This window comes from Triticum urartu, chromosome 6, assembly GCF_003073215.2.
Source record: "Triticum urartu cultivar G1812 chromosome 6, Tu2.1, whole genome shotgun sequence".
Lineage (NCBI taxonomy): Eukaryota > Viridiplantae > Streptophyta > Magnoliopsida > Poales > Poaceae > Triticum > Triticum urartu.
In genome coordinates, this window is record NC_053027.1 from 17,999,088 (window position 1) to 18,021,062 (window position 21,975).

Below are 21,975 nucleotides of genomic sequence, written 5' to 3' on the forward strand. Positions count from 1 at the left end.
TGGCAGGACATGGCAAGGGGCTGGGCAGCACATGAGAAAAAACTTGCGGGTGTTTTAGCCATTTTACCCGTCTAACGCTGTCTTGGGTAAAATGTTATGCCACGTCACCAGGTCCTATTTGTCATAATCTTACTTAACAGCATAAGATCCGCCGATCAGTGATTTTTGCAAAAAGATTACCGTAGACGTGGTGTTTTCTGCAAAAAAATGTATTATAGTGTTTTTCACAAACCTAGCCTTCAAAGTGATGGTTTTGTGCAATTTACTCCTTGTCCACTGAATCTGCGAGCATGTATGAAGGACCTGGTGAGAGTGAGATCGTCTTCTCCAACTGCCACTGGACGGAACTCTGGCCATTATTTCGCCTAATGAAATAACTGAGGTCAGGTGTCTTGTCTGGTAGCACAAACAACCCAGCAATGCCCTCCCTTGCCTCCACTGTGGTGATATCTACGCTGCTTCCGACTCCATTTGGGAGGTCAACTATGGAGAACTCCATCATCCGAGTGTCAAGCACGAGCAATTTTTCGCTCTGGTTGGAAAGCCAGTAGAAGCAACCATATGCATATGCGTAATGCCGAAAGTTGAAGACGAACATTTTCCATGTCCATGATTGCGAGCCATCAAACAAATCGCTCCAACTTCGCGATGCAACAGCTCGCCACTGTCCAGTGCTGGAATAGAAGACAAAGGCGGTTAGCTTAGTCGGACACTGCACCATCCAGATCACACTGAATGACGTCTCGTCGTCATCGCCATGGGGGCGATGAAGATCTCGTAGTGACGCTGCAGTTTTCTCCGGAGCATGTCCTCCAACAAAGCGGCTAGGTCGTCGGGGATTGGGGGCAGCAGAAGGTACCGGCGGTGCAAGGGGTCGCACATCACTATCTCCGTGAAGAAGACTCTGCCCCGGACGTCCCTGTCGAGAATGACACGGCCATCGCGGACGTCCTTTAAGTGCCACTCGCGGTCAGTGGCAGGGAGGAAGGAGAAGGTGAAGTAAGCGACGACAGCGACGGCTTTGGCCGCCGACGCGGAACGGTAAGGATCGGTTGGCTGGAAGCCCTTGTATGCGTTGATGAAGCCGAGGAGAGGCGGTGCGTGGAGCTTGCGGTACCGCCGGAGGAAGGAGCGGTCGGCTACCACGCGATGGAAAGAGAAGCAGATGGTGGAGGCGCGGACGAGGTCGGTCGGCGAAGGAAGCCAGAGGAGAATCTCCGCCAGGAGCTCGCCTGGGATCGGCAGCGAGTCAATATCCCAGGCGCTCTCCAGCATGCATATAAAATATCCAAGGTTGATAATATAATAGCATGAAACAATCAAAAATTATAGATATATTGGAGACGTATCAATCATCTCCGGTGAAAAACCGGTAATTTATTTATATTGCAGATTGCGTAATATAAATACATCTTAATGTTGCAAAATTAATAGATTTCAAGAAGGTGGTTCGAAATCATTAGTGTGAATCTCAAATTGCTAAGTATGACATCTTGAAGACAGGGAGTAGATCTCGCAACAATAGAGAGTATAATCTAATGAAATCAGTAGATACTCACTGCTAATGCCTATGTCATGACTTAGTAAAATGTGTGGAAGAACACTTTGTAAAGCAATCATAATGTCGAAATGACAAAATATAGGCTCTATCAGTAGTCATCGATAATCTACATAGGCAGTAGATCCATATGACTATCATGTGATCTCAAGCATCAATTTAAAGAAATCACCTTAAATTTTGCATCCGTATTTGCAAGAAATTGAAAATCTCAATTGCAAACAGATGTATTAATCTTGACATATGGTTAACATGGAAATAGATACATCATAGAAATATTCCGGAATACCTCGTACTCAATGAAGAAACAATACTGCAGAGATACTGAATTTATCTTTGCGGCCGTTGAACTCGCGAGCGAGCGAGGTCGTAGCAAGGCGCCGATAGAATCGCTCCGCCGAAAGCGTGCTGATAACGTGTTCGAACTAATCGAGAGGCAAATCGAGAGAGACAACAATGAATCGAACTATATCCTTTTATTGATGATTGACATGATATATATACAATGGTAACAGACACGATGGTTCCCTAGAGGTGTCTCCATGGGAACCGTCGTGGACGGTTGTTGGCCTTTTGGAACCGCTCGTGCGGAGAGATGGGAGCCGGGATTATCCCTAATAACCATAAGGGTTATTATTTAACAAATATGTCGAGGAGGACGCGGCCGTCACAGACGTCCTGGACGTGCCAGTCGCTGGCGGGGGCTGGGAGAAAGGAGAAGGAGAAGTCGGCTGCGAGCGCCGCGGCGCTGGCTGCCGGTGCGGAGGTGTGAGGCGGGGCCGCAGGGTGGAAGCCTTTGTGGTCGTACTCGAGGAAGCCGAGCAGGGGCGGGGCGTGGATCTTGCGGTACCGCCGGAGGAACGCGCGGTCGGCGATGAGGCCGCGGAAGGAGACGCAGGCGGCGGAGACGCGGGCGAGGTCGGATGGGTCGAGAATGCGGAGGAATATCTCCATCGATAGCTCGTCAGGGATCGGCAGCAAGGCCATTTCTTGCTCGAGGAGATGGACCACGCGAGTCTCTTGCTCGTCCGCCGCGCCGCCGCCCATCCCGCCGCCGGAATCAAGCTCGGTTTGTAAACCCTAGCTTTGGATTGGTTTGGCTGAGACGGGAATGTGAGGATTTGGGGGAGAACGATGAGGTGAGGTGAGGCCCTTTTTGCAAATGACCCACCCAACGCCAACGGAGGTGAGGTGAGGTGCCCTGCACATTACACTGAGACCAATCATGCCCCTTGCTTGCACATCCAACGGCCAAGTCTCTCCAAATTGATTAACTTCATTATGCAGGATAGCTCAACTTGGGTAACATCACCTTTTCGTGATTCCTGTCAATAGAAAAGTTCACTGTGTACCGATCAAAAAACTTATTATTAAGGTATTATTCCTTCAAAATTATACATCAGTTCTCCCGAAAAAAAAGAAATTGTACATCAGTCAAACATTAAATAGGAAACCAATCACACAATCGAAATAGAAAAGAAAATGGACCGACTAATCTTCACACGACTGGATTTTTTGCAGCTTAGATTTCCGGCACCCCTGTTGTCATCGATCCACCCACCGCCATTCATGGTCGGCGTCGTCACTGCGCTGCCTAAGCAGCCTCCTCCGTCAAGTCATCGTCGCCTTGGTCATCCCTCTAAACACCGTTATATGTGTCGGGATGCATCACTAACACCCTTACCTGTCAACCCTTTGTCTCCCCTTTGTCGGCAATGACATGCCCAGCAACGTCGTCCTTGCTCTTGCTTGGCCGTGTTTCCTACGAGAACAAGAATTGGCGTTTGTGGTGTACTTGTTTTTTTAACTGCATTTGCCAACAGTTCGGCTGAAGAAAGTCAGCATCACTTTTCTCACAAAATCTCTTGCAAGAAGAAAATGATCTTCAACCTAGACTTGTCGGGTTCTATATTCGTTTCAACATTATAGCATGTAGCCTATCACCAACACGGAAACGTATCTGGTGCACCAAGGTAATTGGTGCTACCAGTGCACCGAACCTCGTTGCACATTCAAAATGTTCAAAAAAAAATCAGAGAAAATTTAGTGCATCAATACAACATAAATGTATGTTGTCACAAAAATTCAAAACAATGGTCAAGATACAAAAATGACGAATTTGACGTCAATCTGCTAATGGGCCAAAACTGAAGCCCAACTTGTGTTATGTACTATTGACTATCAAATTTGTTATTTTTGTATCTCGAGAAATGTTTCAAATATTGATCTAAATTTTTGTGACAACATACATTCATGTTGTGTTAATGCACTAATTTTTTCCTGAATTTTTTCGAACATTTTTTAATGTGCAAAGGGTGACTGGTGCACCGGTAGCACAAATTGGCCCGGTGCACCAGATACATCACCGACACATAAGTTTATAAAGTGTGCGGAAGGCTGTGGGAGCATTCACCTCTCACTGGATGCCAATGATGTCCACCCACTGACGCCTTCTCCCTTACGGTCATCTTTGGATGCACCCCTGCCGTGTCGGCCACCCTTAGGTTGAATCGCCAGATTGAGAAAACAAGGGGAGAGGGAGAGAGAGGGTGTGGAGGATGTTGCTTTTGCACGTGGGAGGTATGGTCCATTGTGGTGTGTTTGTTATTTCCCCGAACCAAATTTCCCAAAAGAGAAACTAAACAACCAATTGAGACGGCGCAAATCCCAAAAAGAAAACCGACATTGGATCCTTTAGGGGGCGGCAAGTAACATGCACGGGTATGAAGTGCTTGGATTTTTTCTTTTTTGTGATACATGACAAAGTTTTCTTGACTTGCAAAATGTCATCACCATATGACATTCGTGTAAATCGTGGCAAAAAACAAAATCGATGGTCAAAAAACGCAACACACTTTGTCAATGTTTGATACAAAAAATTCAGATTTTTTTGTATTTTTACTGTTCACCCGAAAACCGACAATGGATCCTTTAGGAGCATACTTGTAGTTGTAGTCATGCCAAATATGTGTTACCAAATTGATAAATGCCTATCAATTTCCCTGGCATTCGTACTCTTTATCATATCGTATTCTTATAATTTCCAAGCACTTGCAGAGTCTTCGCAGAAAAAAAATGAAGTCCAGGTCCACGCTCTCCCTTCTCATCCTGGCGCTGCTGTAGAATGATGACACGGCGCAATTGAAGGTGATCATCTGGACCCGTGAGACGACACATTTTAGTAGGTTACTGTCCCCTCCTTTGTCCTGTAAGCTGATTTAGTGTACGCTGATTTCAGTTTACATTTGTTTTAGTATTCAAGTATATTAGCTTGTTTCTCAAAAGAAATGCTTCCAGCAAATTATTTGCAAAAAAGTGTGTTGATACAAAAAAAAAGAACTAGCAGAAACAAGTAAATGCACCTGGTTAATTTTTTTGCAACAATTTAAAACTTAGTATCAATTGCATGTTCTCAGGAGTCACAAGCAAATGGCACTGCAGTTGATGAACAAGCAGACTTCATGCTACTAGTTGAAGATATCATATGAATAACTCCATATATACAACATGACACCTGGGCCATGCCAGGCATCACGTGGTTACAACATTACCGAGACTAACTGATCAGGAAGGGAGCATCAGGAGCCTGAACTCCATCTGACAACTTCTAAACATGCAGGTACATTCATACTGCTGGAGCCTGGAGCGACAGAGCAAGCACTAGTTGTTTCCAATCTCCATGAGCAACCAATCCTTTCTCATGTCCATCGGGAGTGCCATGAGACACTCAAATCGGCGATCATCACGGATAAGAGCACTGTAGGATCTCAGAATATCGGTACGGGCTAAGCCAGGTATGCCTCTGAGTGCCTTGAAGATTAATTCAGGGGAACTTGAATTTGGCACTTGCAGAAGCACAGCTGGATTGCTTTCGCCAACCAGTGAGATAGGCACATCATTAGTTCTCGGCCTCGTAATGACCTTAGTAACTTCCACTTCCCGGCCCAGTTGACTGGTTCGCCTGTTAGGACTACCTTCATCATCAGTTTGACCAACAACCTCTGCTGGTACCTCTTGACAATTCCCACTATCAGTCCTTGCGCCTTCTTTTGCTGCATTATCTCTGGAGCATGTGACAATAATTGCATCGGAGTTCTGAACAACACCTTTCTTTTGTGGAACCCTGTTTTCGACAGCCTCCTTCATGTCCTTTAGAACGAATGGACGCAAAATGGCTTGAACCTTCAAAACAAGGGCCCTTCTTTCCTCTTCAATTTGTTGTTCCTCACCTTCTTTCCCAGATTTATCAAACCTTTAAAGAAGATCCTTGTCAGACAGAGGCCAAAAAAGTAATACACTGAATATTTAACGAGTAGCTTAATTGTTACAAAAATATATGAATGTTACTCCCTCCAATTCCCTTATACAAAGCCACTATCAAACATAACATGCCAATATACAATAGATTTGAGCATAATACAAAATGTTAAATATATGATAATATGTAATGGACAATTTAGCAGCAGTACTGTAACTTCTACATACAACCACAGGAGAATGTATGTTCCAAGAGTAGTGCTTAAATAGTAAAATCCTTGCAATTATGAGTTTGCGCCACATAACTGATAGTAAAAGAATTTTTATTCCCCTAGTTTAACAGATACTTCAACATTAGTTTGATCACAATGTGTGCCTCTTAGGACCATTCTACCTTTACAAATCCAGATGATGTCTTGGCTGGAACAACAATCCACATGTCTATTCTATTAAATTCATATACAAATCATCAGTATTTGAGGAACAAGACTGGGACAAGCTTTTTCGGACGGAGGGAGTAACAGTTAAGAAGCAAATGCCATGCAGAGTAAACCATTCTGGAAGACAGATAACGTTACATCAGAAAATTCAGGTAACTATGAATACAATCAGTAAATGCAGTTTGGCATCACAACAGGAATATGGGCACAAAAAGTGCTTCTAGCTCATGAAAAACATGAATGAGATATAGAATAGCATGTATAGAATGTGCACAAGGTAAGGGGTGGTCAGCGCTTTGAGTGTTGACTAGCAAATCATACCATGAATCAAATTCCTCACGCGATGAGAACGCATTAGGAAGAGCAAAGTTCAATAGCGACCATAGCTCTGCTAGGTTATTTTGAAAAGGTTCCCTTATCAAAAGGAGCTTATGATCCATTGGCTGGCGCTTTACCGCCTCCAATACTTCACGTTCCCATTTCTTCAGTTGACAGCCCTGGAAAAACAAGCATGGAAATGGCATGTAAATAAAAGAAGGGATAAATGATAAAAGGATTTGGATTTAGATATGTGTTTCAGGCGGGAGAGCCAGAGATTTCCCGCGCCTTCCCCCCTCGCTCGCTCTCCAGCGAATGATTTGGGCCTCCTCAACTTTGCCATTCACTAGAGCATAGGCCCGTGCGTACTACTAACGAACCCTAAACTTTGAGCCCATGACGGTACATATATAGAAAACACACACAAGAAAATTTTATCGTTTACATCAAAATAGCCTCTTTCAGTTCTCAAAGAAATCATGGTTTTTCCCCTAAGGCTGCGGCCTAGGGTTCTCTAGTCCTCCGGCGAACTTCGCCGTGAGTTACTCTCTTCTATCGCCTGAATCCCCATTGTCTTCCGTCTCTTCTCGGGCTGATCCAGGGGTCAGCTAGTCTGTCTTCCCGGCCTTGGTTGGAAGAGGACGATCTAGGGTTCCGGGCAGAATCTCAAGTTTTGGATCTCGTCCCCATGGCGAGTCCGATTGATGGCAGTGGCTTTCGTGAGGCGGGAGTGGATGGCGCTGGGGATATGTTGGATCGCCTCACTCTCCAGGATAACGAACTCGACGACCTCGTGTGGGAAGACGAGATTGATGCACCAGAAGTTCGACCCAAGTGGCTGGCTTTGTGCCGCCTGTTGACAACCAGATCTTTTAGTCAGGGTGCTCTGATCGGCGACATGAAGGCAGCTTGGAATCCGGCGCAGCCGGTGGTTTGGAGAAGGATAAATTCTAATCTATTTTCTATTCAATTCAGTTGTCTTGGTGACTGGAATAAGGCCATGCATAAGGGACCATGGGATTTCAAGGGCTACGCCCTAATTCTTGCTGAATATGATGGATTTTCTAAGCCAGAAAAAGTTAAACTTGATAGGCTAGAAACTTGGGCTCAGATCCATCGGCTACCTGATTGGCGTTCTTAACAGCAAAAGCTTCCTGCAAAACTTAGCGAGCCGTATAGGCGAGGTGCAAGAAGTGCAAGTAACTCTCCCCAATGGCTTTGTGGGGGAGTTCATTAGAGTTCGGATCAAATTGGATGTAAGCAAGAAACTTACTAGAGTGGTCCAGTTTACAAAAGCTGGTGAGACAGAAAAATATAGGGTCAAGTTTGAGAAATTACCCACCTTTGTTATGCTTGTGGAATGATGGGGCATTGGTATGAGGAGTGTGGATCTGGTGAGCATGATACAACAAAGTTCGAATGGGGCCCTTTCATCTTGGCCGCAAGAGGCAGTGGTACTGGGGGCGGTCGGGACCGTTTCAGTAGGAATGGACGTGGAAACTTTGAAGGAAACGACCCTGGGGCAGGACGAGGCCGTGGCCACGGTAGGAGGGGTGGCCTGTTTGGTGCCGGCAGGCACCCACACACAAGCGGGTCTGGACTGGAAGGCGAAGAAGACCCCATTACTGGAGATGTGGAGCGAGAGGATGGTCCAGAAAAAACAATGAAAGAGAAGATTGATAGAGATGCTCAAGTGTGCAGTTCGGGAGGGGAAGTTATTGCACAATATAATAGGAATTTAAGCTGGCGTCACAATGCATTAGAAGCCTTGGATGGGAAAGACAATGATGATGGTGAGAACAGCGGTGACACCCTTACACTAGGGAAAAGGCTAGCTAGTGATTCAGTTTCTGTATCTAATGCTGCTAGTAGAGTTCACATCAACGTACAGTCATAACTGGTGGATCCCAACACGGCTATTGTCCCGTTGGGCAATTTCACGGTCATAGCTAGTCACTCCGAGAACAGTACAGGGGAGCCCTTAGGTGATGGAGGGTCACCACAGAAAAACGCCAATAGGAAGAAGCTTAAAGGACAAGATGGAATTGTGGTGGAAGTGAAAACAATAACTGGAACGGCGGCCTCCGAGAGTGAGGACCACCGGACGCAATGAGTATCATGTGTTGGAATTGTCGTGGGGCGGGCAATCCTGCGACAATTCGAGAGCTTCGTCTACTGACGAAGCGTTTGGCCCCCACCATCCTTTGTATCCTCGAGACACAGATTGAGGGAACGAGGGTGGAGAATTTTTCAGCTTCTTTAGGTTACAATAAAAGTTTTGTTGTTAGTAGTTCTGGTAGAAGTGGTGTCTTAGGAATTTTCTGGAATGATATAATAAAGTTGGAAGTTGTTGGTTACTCAAAGTATCATATTGATGTTGAGATGGATGGTATTGGTCATACTCCTTCAAGAGTAACTTTTGTTTATGGTGAAGCGCAGGTCCAAGACAGATATAAAACATGGGACACTTTGAAAGGAATAGCCAGTGCTAGCCCTCGGCCATGGATGGCGATTGGAGATTTTAACGAAGTACTACATCTTCATGAGCACAATGGAATTGGGAACCGGAGCCAGGCCCAAATGGATGGATTCAGAGATGCTCTAGACACTTGTGGACTGACAGATATTGGATACAGAGGGAACACTTGGACATTTGAAAAGAAAGTCGCCGGTGGCTCTTACACCAGGGTTCGTCTGGATCGTTGTGTGGCTACGTCGGCTTGGGCGTTGGCGTTCCCAAATGCGGAGCTAGTGCACGAAACTGCAGCATGCTCGGATCACGTACCACTACTATTGAAACTTGGATTGCATGCATGCAAAGTGGGTCCAAAATCTTTTAAATATGAGTGTGCCTAGGAGACGCATGAAGGATTGCCCTTGGTGGTGGGTTCTGCATGGGGTAATGACTGCGCTGGTACAGTGGAAGGAGTAAAGGAGTGACTGAAGTCTCTGTCTTCTGATTTGATACACTGGGACAAAGAGGTCTTTGGGAATGTTAAAAGAGAGATTTGCAAATTGCAGGAAGACCTGGCCCTGCTACGCGCGATCCCAGGGCGGACGGGACCCTCGCATGCAGAGACAAAGATCTGCGACAGATTAATTGAATTATTTCACAGGAAGGAACTTTTATGGCGCCAAAGGGCCCGTATTGAATGGTTGGCAAGCGGCGACAAAAATACATACTACTTCCACATGCGAGCGAGCAGTCGACGCAGGAAGAATCAAATAAAAGCTCTACTACTTCCCGATGGACGGGTGACAGAGGATGTACAAGAGATGGAAGAGTTAGCTACATATTTTTATAAAAACTTATACACATCCGAGGGAGTGCATGATATGGATCGGGTACTAAGCACGGTTCCGGCCAGAGTGACGTCGGAAATGAATGAAGTTCTTAATGCAGCATATACAAATGAAGAGGTAAAGACAACACTGTTTCAAATGTTTCCGACCAAGGCTCCAGGGCTGGATGGGTTCCCAGCCCATTTTTTCCAGACACACTGGGATGTTTGCGGTGCAAAGGTCACTAAGGCAGTCCTCCGTATCATTAATGGCACTAAATCAGCAGAAAGCATCAATGACATAGTTTTGGTACTAATACCGAAGGTAAAAAACCGACCTTATTGTCGCAATTTAGACCAATCTCTTTATGTAATGTGTTGTACAAGATCGCTTCAAAGGTCATCTCCAATAGGTTGAAGTTGGTGTTGCCTGACATAATATCAGAGAAGCAGTCTGCTTTTGTTTCAGGTAGACTTATCACTGATAATATAATTACGGCATATGAGTGCTTGCATTTCATGAAGAGGAACACTGCAAAGAGAAACAAAAGTTGTGCCCTAAAGTTGGATATGATGAAGGCATATGACAGGGTTGAGTGGGACTATTTGCAAGCAATAATGATGAAACTTGGTTGTTCAGAACAATGGGTTTAGATTGTCATGGGCATGGTGAGATTAGTAAAAATTTCTGTTTTGTTCAATGGCAAGAAACTAAAGGAATTCCGACCGTCGCGTGGTATTCGACAGGGTGATCCGATATCCCCATATCTTTTCTTGATAGCAGCAGAGGGCCTTTCGTGCCTCCTAAAATCTATTGACGAGTCATCTAACTTGAGTGGTATTAAGGTGGCCCCCACGGCACCACCGGTAAACCATTTACTATTTGCAGATGACAGCCTGGTGTTCTTCAAGGCTGGTGCTGATGGGGCACACGAGGTTAACCAGTTGTTGACCACTTATTGTCAGGCGTCGGGGCAGAAGGTAAACAATGATAAATCTTTCATATTTTTCAGCAAAGGATGCCCGGAGAGCATAAGAGATGAAGTTAAGAATATTCTACATGTGCCAAATGAAACACTAACTGCAAAATATTTGGGCATGCCATCTGATGTAGGCTGCTCAAAAAACGGTGCTTTCAAATATTTGAAGGATTATCTTTGGAGTAGAGTGCAAGGATGGATTGAGCAAACTATGTCTAGTGCAGGGAAAGAGGTCTTGGTAAAGGCAGTGGCCCAGGCGGTCCCAGTATACTCTATGTATTGCTTCTTGCTGCCACATGGCTATGTGAGCACCTGAACATGTTGATTTGGAAATTTTGGTGGGGCTGCAAGGATGGGAAGCGCAAGCCAAGTTGGGTATCTTGGGATTCAATGACTCAACCAAAGGGCATGGGGGGTCTTGGCGTCAAGGACTTCGAGCTGTTTAATCTAGCCTTATTAGCTAAACAAGCATGGCGTATCTTACAGACACCAGATTCTTTGAGCGCAAGAATACTAAAGAGTGTCTACTTTCCTGACGGGGGTATCCTGACGGCTGAACTAGGAGGCCACCCAAGCCAAATTTGGCGATCTATTCTTGAGGGACGTGATATCTTGAAGCAGGGCTTGATCAAGAGGATAGGTAATGGCGAGTCAACATATATATGGACGGACAACTGGATACCCGGGGATGTGATGATGCGGCCATATGGGCGAAGGTCAAACAACCCCCCTGAGCTAGTTTCGTCGCTCATTGACCACACAACAGCGACATGGAATCAGGCCAGGCTCGAGGAAGTTTGTCTCCCGATTGACATCACTGCTATCATCCAAATTCCTCTATGTACTTCTAATATACCCGACAGTTGGGCATGGAATTTTGAAAAAGGTGGCTCTTTTTTAGTCAGATCGGCCTATAGGATGATGGTGATACCAAGATGAGGAGAGGAGCCTGGGTGGATGAGATGGCGGGCTCATCCAGCTGTGATAGAGATGATCATTCATGAAAGATTTTGTGGAAAACACAAGTTCCAGGTAAAATCCGTATGTTTTTATGGAGGCTAGCGCGCCATTCTATACCAACGGAAGATGTCAGGGCCAATAGAAATATGGCAAGCTCGACTACATATAGACTTTGTGGCGCGGAGGACTCATGGCGACATTCGATGCTTGAGTGCTCGATGGCCAGGTGTATCTGGGCACTGGTAGATGGAGAGCTTGCTAAACATTTGTGCGAGACAACAGAACGAAGTGCCAAACAGTGGCTTTTCTCTATGATTGATACACTGTCGCATACATCCTTTGTGAAATTATCAGTCACACTATGGGCAATATGGTGGATTAGAAGAAAAGCTATTCACGAGGAGATCTTCCAGAGCCCTGCTTCCACGCATCAGTTTATTTGTAGCTTCATAAGGGAGCTAGAATACATGCCGGGCAAGAGCACAAAATCAACAACAACCAGCAATGAAGTATCCACACGGCCTAGGGCGCCACCTCCAGGTTTTATGGGGAGTTCTTCATTAGTGATTTATGGAATTAATGATGCCGCAACAATGGAAGCTATCGCTTGTCGTGAGGCCCTTTCATTGGTGGATGATTTGATGTTACAAAGCTTCGTAATAGCATCGGATTCGAAGCAGATAGTGAATGATATTCAGAAGGGAACCAATGGTGCTTATGGCACCATCATTGCTGAGATTAAGAATAGGGCTTTAATGTATAATTGTAAGTTTACTTTCGAAGGCCGAGCTGCTAATAGCTATGCCGATAGGTTAGCCAAGTTTCCCAATTCTCTTGATCAGGGGAGACATATTTGGATGATCCAACCCCATGATCCCTTTGTAATGCCATTTCATGTGGACTTGAGCAATAAAGCTTGGTTATACCCCTAAAAAAACGCAAATTTTATCATTTTCAAAAAAAAAATAAGGGTAGTGCTTCTGTTTACTTCTTACGGTTATTGTTTCTCATATTTAGACACACAAGACGTCACTTTGGTGTGCCTCTACATCATGACTTTACACGTTGCCCCTGAGTCTGTCTTCAAATCGAATTCCCAATGCATCTCACTCCTCGGATGTCACTCATTGTCCTAGTCATTTTTGCTCTGCTCCTACACGTGGCCATTCTCCCTCTAGCTCCTACACATGACTGACGCACGTAAACTATTTATTTATAGATGGCCAGTGAATGAACATAGTGTGTGTGGCTATTCCTCTTCCGAGCTTCACATGCCCACTATTCTAGCCATTTATTTCTACGGCGGGTGGCATTTATTTTAACAGTGAGTGGTGATGTTCTTATGTGTCTCGCTCACTTAGGACAGCCATACACCAAATATTGTTATCAAAGCAGGACAAAGCAGTCAAAGTATAGTGGAGCAACAATAAAGCTCTTCCTGCTTTTATTGAATTTTTTTTACAGGAGCGTGTTCTACTACTTATTATTCAAAGTTACACGTGTAAAAACAAAAACATATTGGTGTGGATTGATTTCCCACTCGGACATTATACTAAACATCTTGTGTAAGTCAACAATTTTTTTTCTTATTCTAGTTTTTTTTATAAAACTAATGCAATGAATGTGAAGTCACAAAACCAAAAGAACCAGAAAAACATTGTTGCACTCTGTTTGGCTAATAATTATCTTGACAAACTAAACTACACACTATTTATGTACAAGGAGTATACTGAAATCATCACTGCAAAGATCGATGATGTATGCACGAGTCTCCTTGCACTAGCAAACTTTTGGTTGACCACATGCCTCTTCTTTCATTTTGGAGAAAAGGAAAATAACATATCATGAAACTACGGTAAGTTAAATAAACCATTTAATCCTATAACTGGACCATTGGCCGAGTTTAAATTTTGACCATAAACTCAAAACATGACACTCCTTAGCACATCACTTGTTGCCGTGGGGGACTGCAACAACGACTCAGTTGCGAAAACTAGTCTAGATAATACATTGCTCCCGAGCCATCTGATTAAAATCGATCCGACGGGCACGGAACCTGTGGACGTAGGTGTTGTTACCGGTTAGGTGATTTGAATAATTTCCCTTCTCATATTTAGACACATAAAGACGTCACTTTGGGGGGGGGGGGTAATAAGACGTCACATTGGTGTACTTGGTTCAATTCGTGTTTCACTTGAATAAGAAATTTTCCAACTCGACACTCCTTAGACTAAATTGCACAAAATCAGTAGCCATGAGCTCGAGTGTTACTACTCGTAGCATTGGAACACAACCACAGATTGTGTCTCGGTCATCTTACACAAATCCAATTCCCAATGCATCTCATTCCCTAGGAGACTGCACTATCCGACCACAGGGGTCACTCATTGTGCTTATCATTGTTGCTCTCCTCCAACAACCGATTATTGCCCCCAATGCAACTACATGTGGTTCCGCTGCACATGGAAGCTATTTATTTATAGAAGGTCGTTCGAATGAATGTAGTTTGTGACATGGACATCATCCATACACCAAACTTCACATGACCATTGTTGTTCAATAACTATACTGCCATTTTCTAGTGCGCATGGTGCATCTACTCTATGAAAAACCCTAAATCGAATGTTATTATTATTATTATCAAACTACAACAAAGAGCCTACACCAATTGAAGAAAATTGGGAAATTCATGTTGTTTAAGGGACAAAGTAAGATACTATCTTGATGTGTGTGTGTGTGTGTGTGTGTGTGTGTGTGTGTGTGTTGCTTCCGATATAAAAATAGATGTGCTACTAAACCCTCTATTTAACTCAACAAATTATTTGAATACAAAATACTGAAGAGTCAATTCATTATTAAATATAGGAAGATGATCATCAGAAGGAAAAACATAGTCACTTTTTGCGGGTTTTCATGGCTGGTCTCGGATAGGTCCTATTCGGAGTCGGATTTTCATGGCTTGTCTCGGATCTTCTATCTGACATAGTTATTTTTTATTGCTTTTGGTTAGGTCAATATTGATCTTCATGAACTAATGATAACATTCCTACACGCAGAAGACAGTCGATGTTATTGGTCTAATCACCATAGGCGGAAGACGGTTTATAATTAAACCCCCTTCCACCAATGAACTATTGCTTTACCACATGTTGATTATTTATTTAGGACCTGAAAGCTGCATCACGGAAATACGATTAGTTAAGGAAGTAGCTTATTCTTGAGCCATTGACTATTTTTTTAATCTTAAATTTGGTCTATAAACTCTAGAAAATGACAAACTGGACCTTAAAAGTTTCAAATCAGATAGATTTGGCCTCTCAACCCATCCATGGAGATTTGGCCTACAATGTGTTGGTTATTTCGCTTGGCCAACTCAGACAGCTAAAAACAGATAATAAGGCTTTAAAAAAATATAATGCACACATACCTAATTGAATATCAGTATTAATATTTTTAATAAGGAAAATCCAGAACTAGTTTAATGAAAAACAAAAAAGGTTATACAAAGCATGTGGATTTTAGGAATAGGGGGAAACCTGAAAATTTTGATAAATGAATTTTTTTATCAGAAGTATTCTAGAAAAAATACAGAATTAGTGAGAGCTAGCAAATAATTTGTGAATCATAATTCTTCTTTCTGACGAGACCCCACAAATTTATAAACTTTATCCATGTGAAAAAGAAACACTGGAAAGTTCAGATGGCCGACGTTGTATATCACCTAGGGCAAATATTCTACCAATGTATCTAGGATGACGCACTCAAGGTATATGCCCTACTTCGTTTAACATTGGTGCGAATGCCTGAGCATACAATTATTTTGCATCAATTCCCGGTGCATCGTATTCCCATGGATGTTTTCACCGTGTCTTCGTTGACATTAGAAAAGCTCCACAGATGTTCCCGGTGCATTATATATGTATATACAATCTAGTGGCACTTCATGTTTGTCACAATCGCTCCCCCGATCAAGCATCCCTCCATATATTCAGTCACATTTGATGATTTCACCGTGTCTTTGTTGACATTAGGAAAGCTACTAGCCTTAGGCACACCACGGGACGATAGCTACTGGCATATATAGGAACACCACTCAACCACTCGGCGGTCATAGACTTGAATGAATGTATTACCTATCATTTGGGTACTTTTTTATGTTGTGAAAAGTATTTTGTTACCCTTCGGAGAAACCTCGTTAACACTCTCTCTACCTAATCCGACAAACAAACACACCAAGCATTTTCAGATCAACGACAAAAGAAAAATTCCAGGTTGATTCTAGATATGACATAGTACAACCAAGCAGAGCCAAAAGTACGCTGCCACGGACCAACTTGGTGGTTAATTGTTGGGTTGCATCACAGAATCACCAACATCCCAAATCCTCAACACCACCTGGCCTCCAGCATCCCCATCAGCATTACTCTGACTCTGGTGACCATGGGCTTGAGCTTGCAGCACACCCTTGTTCCACCCTCTCCTTCTCAACCCTGTTTGTAGTTTCAAAAACCTGTCCAATATCTCAATTTTAAGCGTATTCAACAACTTGTGAATAAAGAGGAACAAAAAGGTAGATCTTAGCATCGGCAACACTCCATACATTTCTTACAGGAAAAGCCTGGCAAAAAAATCTGAGATGAAATACTAGTGATTAAATTAAACTACATGGACTAATGCATGTACACAAAGATAAGTGAGTCCTTTAAAAAAACTTAAAGCTATAAAAACAATTGGACAAGAATTGACGGTAGCTTCATGTTCCAGGACTTCATAGATTTACCTAGTATGGTATTATAATTAATTTCTACACTGAAGGAGGAAAAAACTCAGGGGTCCCAGTAGAAACAATCAACAGACTATACTCTGTGTATCTTCAGTCATTTAAACCACACGTAGTGCTCTAAAGAGAGGCTCAATCCAGAGCGACCACCTAGGCTAAATTTTGTTTGCCATAGGATCAGCACTGGGTGACTCAGTTTATTATTTTTTGTGGGTTGACTCCATTCAAAAAGCAAGGTTTCATTTCCCAACACTAATAATGGTATACAAGGTCTTAATTGTTTGTTGTTAAATCTGTGCTCTTATATACATAACAACTTTGCCATTTGACACACTGAAGAACATAATTAAGCTTTAGAGAGATTGGGTTGAAAGAAAAAAAATGGTGAGGAGATGGGTAAGGAGATTGGACATACAAGAAAAGCTCAGCCCAAGCAGGGCTCTTCGAAAAGTAAAGCAACAGAGAGTAATATGCTGGTTGAACAAAACAGGCGGGAAGACGGTATATTTTACAAAGTATAATAGGTACTCATGGACATGGCTTCACAGTTTTTTAGTGATCTTGTGAAGAGTAAGGGGTCATATGTAACAGTTTACAAGGCTAAGTTCCAGTGAAAGTTTCTACACCCTTGAAGGCTGCAGGAACTCAGCAGCTACGACATGAGGTACTATATTAATCCCTTGAGAAAATATTTAAGCTCACTAATTTGAATTTTGCTCATATCAATACAGTAGACACATCAGTGGTGGCAACGATTTATACCTAACAATGACCAGATAAAAGTTTTCTGCTTCGATACCTCCTTATATATATCTATCAAAAGAAATGTGGACAATCAGTTCTGCTTGACTGGAATAGATGTTCCTGCTAAAGTAAAATAATCTAAAGGTGAACTGGTAGCAATGTCCTGATTTGAACTCGTAGGCGTTCTACATTAGCTTGCCGTAAAAACCATAATAATTGTTGCGATCTTGTGATTCGTACAATTCCATGGTGTCTTAAGAATGCTACTCATGTCTCAGTGTGTAAGATCCTTCCTTACTAATCTAATTACCTTGAAATGATAACTAGAACATACAAACACACGAATCACTGCTACGTTCCTAAGCTGATGTCAAAATACTAGTACTTCACTAGTTCCATTCTACATAATTCTAGCAACAGCAGCTACAGCCATGTGCAAGCAACAAGATCACAATCACTGGCTTCTTACATGGTCTTAATTTAACTTACTGATTGTGCAGAAACTAAACGTCTTTAATGCTCTCGCCACCTTATCCGTAGGCGTTCTTTTGGCCGTTTAAACTCTCTAGATACCGTATCTGCGTGGCCTGAGCCTCCGAGCTCGTTTCGCTTGACTATGACTTGTTTGTTACGCTGCCTATAATGTGGGCTTTATTAATTTAAAGCCGGACGCTCCTAGCGTCTCCGTTCTAAAAAAAAAAGATTAACCCCAGTTTAATCTAGATGATCATATTACAGAACAAACAGAGCCATAATCACCCTATTTCTGAGCAATATGTGATTAACTGTTGAGGAGCAGCATAACCTCAATCAAAGCCATCCCCAATCCTCGACACACTGGTCCGACCTGCACCATCCGCATCTATGGGCTCATCAACTCGCAGCGCATACATGCCTTGCTGCAGCCTCTCCTTCTCAGCACCTTCCTGAGTTCCTGCCCAATATATCAAAATCATTAGACATTAAGGAGCTCGCTAGAGAAGTAATACGTGGAAAATCAGCGTTCAGAACTCTGTCTTTCATAGTTACATTGGTATATTATATTGACCTCAACAAAATTTGAGATACGTAACAGAAAATATAAGCTAATAAAAGGCTGTGGGGCTTTTGCCTCACAGTATTCAGTCAAAAAAAAAGCAAATACTCCCTCCGTTCCAAATTACTCGTCTTGGTTTTAGTTCAAATTTGAATTGAACTAAAACCACGACGAGTAATTTGGAACGGAGGGAGTACAAGCTAAGTGTTTACCATCCTGATCTGCAATACAAGTTGGAATACATAGCCACAAAAATACAAGCGCACATAAAGAGATGGGTCCTAAAAGAATTAAAGAGTCGTGAAATAAAAAATAGCTTTGTGTAGCAAGACATTAGAAATTGCCAACTAGTATAACAAATTTCTAACTTCAGAAACGAAGGGTTCTAAGTAGCCATAAACAGCAAATGATGTGTGTCCTCTGCCATCCTACAAAAACTAGTTGCCTGCATTTGTTATGTACACTGAAGGAGCGAGATAAAGATGGGTCAGAAGTTTAAACTGTCTACAAAGCATAGTTGCCCTGCCTCTAATTTATCATCGGAATATTATCTCAAATCAAGGAGTCACTGTCCACAAGTTATTTTTGCTATTTGAATGACAACTCCACCCCGCACTTTTTGTAGGGAGAAGTCCGTTGAGAACTTAGGCTCCGTTCGGAATACTTCCGCTCCGTAACTCCGCTGCGGAGCGGAGCGGCGTACCATACAAATACGGAGAGCGGCAAACAAGCTGCTCCGCGCTCTCCGCTCCCTGGTGACAGAGCGGTGGATTGCCGATCACAGCCTCTATCAGTTGCACCTATGTTTTCTCATATGGTATACACGAGATGCATCGGTGGTAGCAATGGCTCATGTTTTTATCGGAACCATACCAACTATTTATCCATATATCTATCAGAAATAAACATAAGAGAGTTTTGTATAGGGTGTAAGTGTGTAACATTTACGAGATAAGACTTTTCTACTCCTTTATCCATCAAAGGAAAGCAGACAAGAATAAATTCTTCTGATGGAATGAATATTTCCAATGGAGGTCAACATGATTTCCAACTAGTATGCCTTTTCTCAATTAGGCTGACCATCAAAACCATTTCTTAAAAAAAAATCATTGCGACTTACTCCCTCCGTAAAGAAATATAAGAGCATTTAAATCACTACTTTACCGATCTAAACACTCTTATATTTTTTACAGAGGGAGTACTGTTTTTTGCTAGTTCATGATGCCTCCAAGATAGTACTCACAGAATGCAAGATTTTATCTTTTACTTGTTGGATTACCTTAAAATGGCAGGTAGAACAGAGAAACGAAGAAATCATGTTATGTTCATGAGTCTGATTAGCATTGTTGCAAGCACATATCATGTACAAACTATATATTATACTCCCTCCGTATCAAAATATAATACATTTTAGGCTCAATCGAAGCCTAAAAAATGTCTTATATTTTGGTACAGAGGTAGTACCATGTAAGAAGTGTTACCAATCACAATAATGGAGTACATAGCAAAAGAATGTTTACCACTTGATGATACCGTCGGTGACGACAACAACAATGGTGGGAAGTTACTATATGCGTGTCCAAATTTATGTGAACACACTCTCTCAACCTGGAATGTTTTGATGTCCAGCGTGAAACAGCTTGGCTCAAGGGAGTTTCCCCACTGAAGTAGCAGCAAGTACCTCTCCTCCAGTGAACCTGCGAGCTCGTAAGCAATACCCGGTGAGAGTGAGCACTTTTCTTTTTTTTGGAACGAAGGCTCAAGAAGAGCCCGGCTTTGAATTAACAAAGCCATCAACCGGCCAGGATTATAAGGACGACCACTTACAACGCAAAGAAAAGGAAACCGAGCGACGGATACAAGGAACTCAAGCAAAACAACTCAAGGCAGCATGAGAGTGAGCCAAGGCATCACCACACTGCTACCAACACCCTACTGGACGACCTACACAAACAGAACAAAACTAGGGTCTTGGGAGGAATGCACCACCGCGCAAGCTTCATGATTACAGCCACCCTCGGAGCCAGCCATGGACCAGACCACCATATGTTACTGCCTCTGCAAAGGGCCCCTATCCCTCATCCTGGCTCGGAGGATGCCGTACCGGCAGACGGCAGCTCGGTTCACCCCAGAACCCAAATGGATGGCCTCCAAGCTGCAGGGAGAAGAGACTAGAGCATGACCGCAGGCCTAGGGCACACTACAAACAAGCACCATCGTCGTCTGCGGCTCAGCCGCACCAAAGGGCGAGAGCTGCCGGCCACAGTCGCAGACGCAAGGGAAGCAGCGATAAGTAGATCAAAGGCCAGCGCTGGATTCGCCAGAGCACAATGCTCCCACCAATGGTATATCATTGTGGCCAAAAAGGGGAACCTGATCCCCTCTTGCCCAGGCTCGTGGGCATCGACCCACCGGCGACCTCGTCAGGGACCCTCCAGCCAGCATCCTATGAAGACCAATCCAAGCTGTCTCCCGCCACCATCACACCCACAACCAAACTCTCTCGCTGCCCCTGCAATCCCCGGACGGTGCCTCCAAGAAGGAACAAGACACGGACATGTCGTCGCCGCCCTAAGCAGGGGACCTAGGCTTTCACCTATCAGGGGGCAGAAGGAGGGGGGAAGATCCACACCACAGCCTCCAAGGAGGGGAACGGCGCCCAAGGCGTCGCCTTTGGTGTGACCGCCACGCCGGCCAGGGGTTTCCCCCGGATCCAACCCCGCCCGACGAGATTCGCGCAGCCAGCAACCGGGAGCAGCGGCCTAAGCCATCAGGACCCAGATCTGACGAAGGAAGGAGCAGATCGGGGTGGAGGGGATGGGCTTCATCAGTGGCATACCTGCGGGGAGGGATGCACACTAGCGACCTCTGATCGCCGCCACCTCGTCACCCGCAAGACCAAGGGGGCGCCGAGCTCGCACCGGCAGGGCGGCCCGCCGCCAGGGCCACCCCACCCTCACCTGCCGGGGCCGCCGCCCCGCGTGCCGAGGCCTTGCCCGAGACGAGCAGCCGCCAAATCCCCGCCGCCATCTTCATCGGTGTCGAGCGCGCGTGCCGGAGCACAACTCAGGCGGCGGTGGAGAGTAAGGAGGGGGAGGAGGGGGCGCGGCTGTGGCGGCTAGGGTTGCCCCCGGCTCGCCTCGGAGGAGACGACGCGGGGGGGGGGGGGGGGGGGGGGGGGGGGGGGGGGGGGGGGCACAAGAGTTTCTTTGGTGGCTTCCTCTGGTCGAGAGTGAGCACTTAACAATAACCCTGTGAGAGTGAGATTGTCTTCTCCATGTGCCAATGGCTGGCACTTCCACCATTGTTTTGCATATAATGTAATAATGTAATAATGTAATATGAAGTTAGGTGGACCCGATTCAAGAACAAACATCCCATGTCTGCCTTCCTCTGCCTTTACCATGGCTATACCACGAGAATTTTTTGCTTCAGGTGGGGGGTCGGCAATGGAGAACTCCATCCTCTGGGTGTCGAACACCAGCATTTTCATTTCTTCACTAAAATAACTCAGACTAGACAGCCAGTAGAAGCAGCCAGAAGAGTATGTGCGGGAGTTAAAGAAAGTGTTATATGTCGACGAAAGCAAGCCGGGAATCAAATCGATCCAATTCATGGATG

General features: G+C 44.2%; 1 protein-coding gene and 1 pseudogene across 1 annotated transcript; both read right to left on the reverse strand.

The window, feature by feature from the left end:
• Positions 1-262: 262 nt before the first annotated feature.
• LOC125516398 lies at positions 263-2,605 on the reverse strand (annotated as a pseudogene).
• A 2,377-nt stretch (positions 2,606-4,982) lies between these two features.
• On the reverse strand, positions 4,983-6,254 carry LOC125516399. Its single transcript, XM_048681865.1, has 2 exons — positions 6,202-6,254; positions 4,983-5,810 (listed from the first exon to the last, which is right to left on the reverse strand). Exons 1-2 carry the CDS (start codon positions 6,252-6,254, stop codon positions 5,219-5,221), a joined length of 645 nt encoding a protein of 214 aa, XP_048537822.1. The 3' UTR covers positions 4,983-5,218.
• Positions 6,255-21,975: the final 15,721 nt, after the last annotated feature.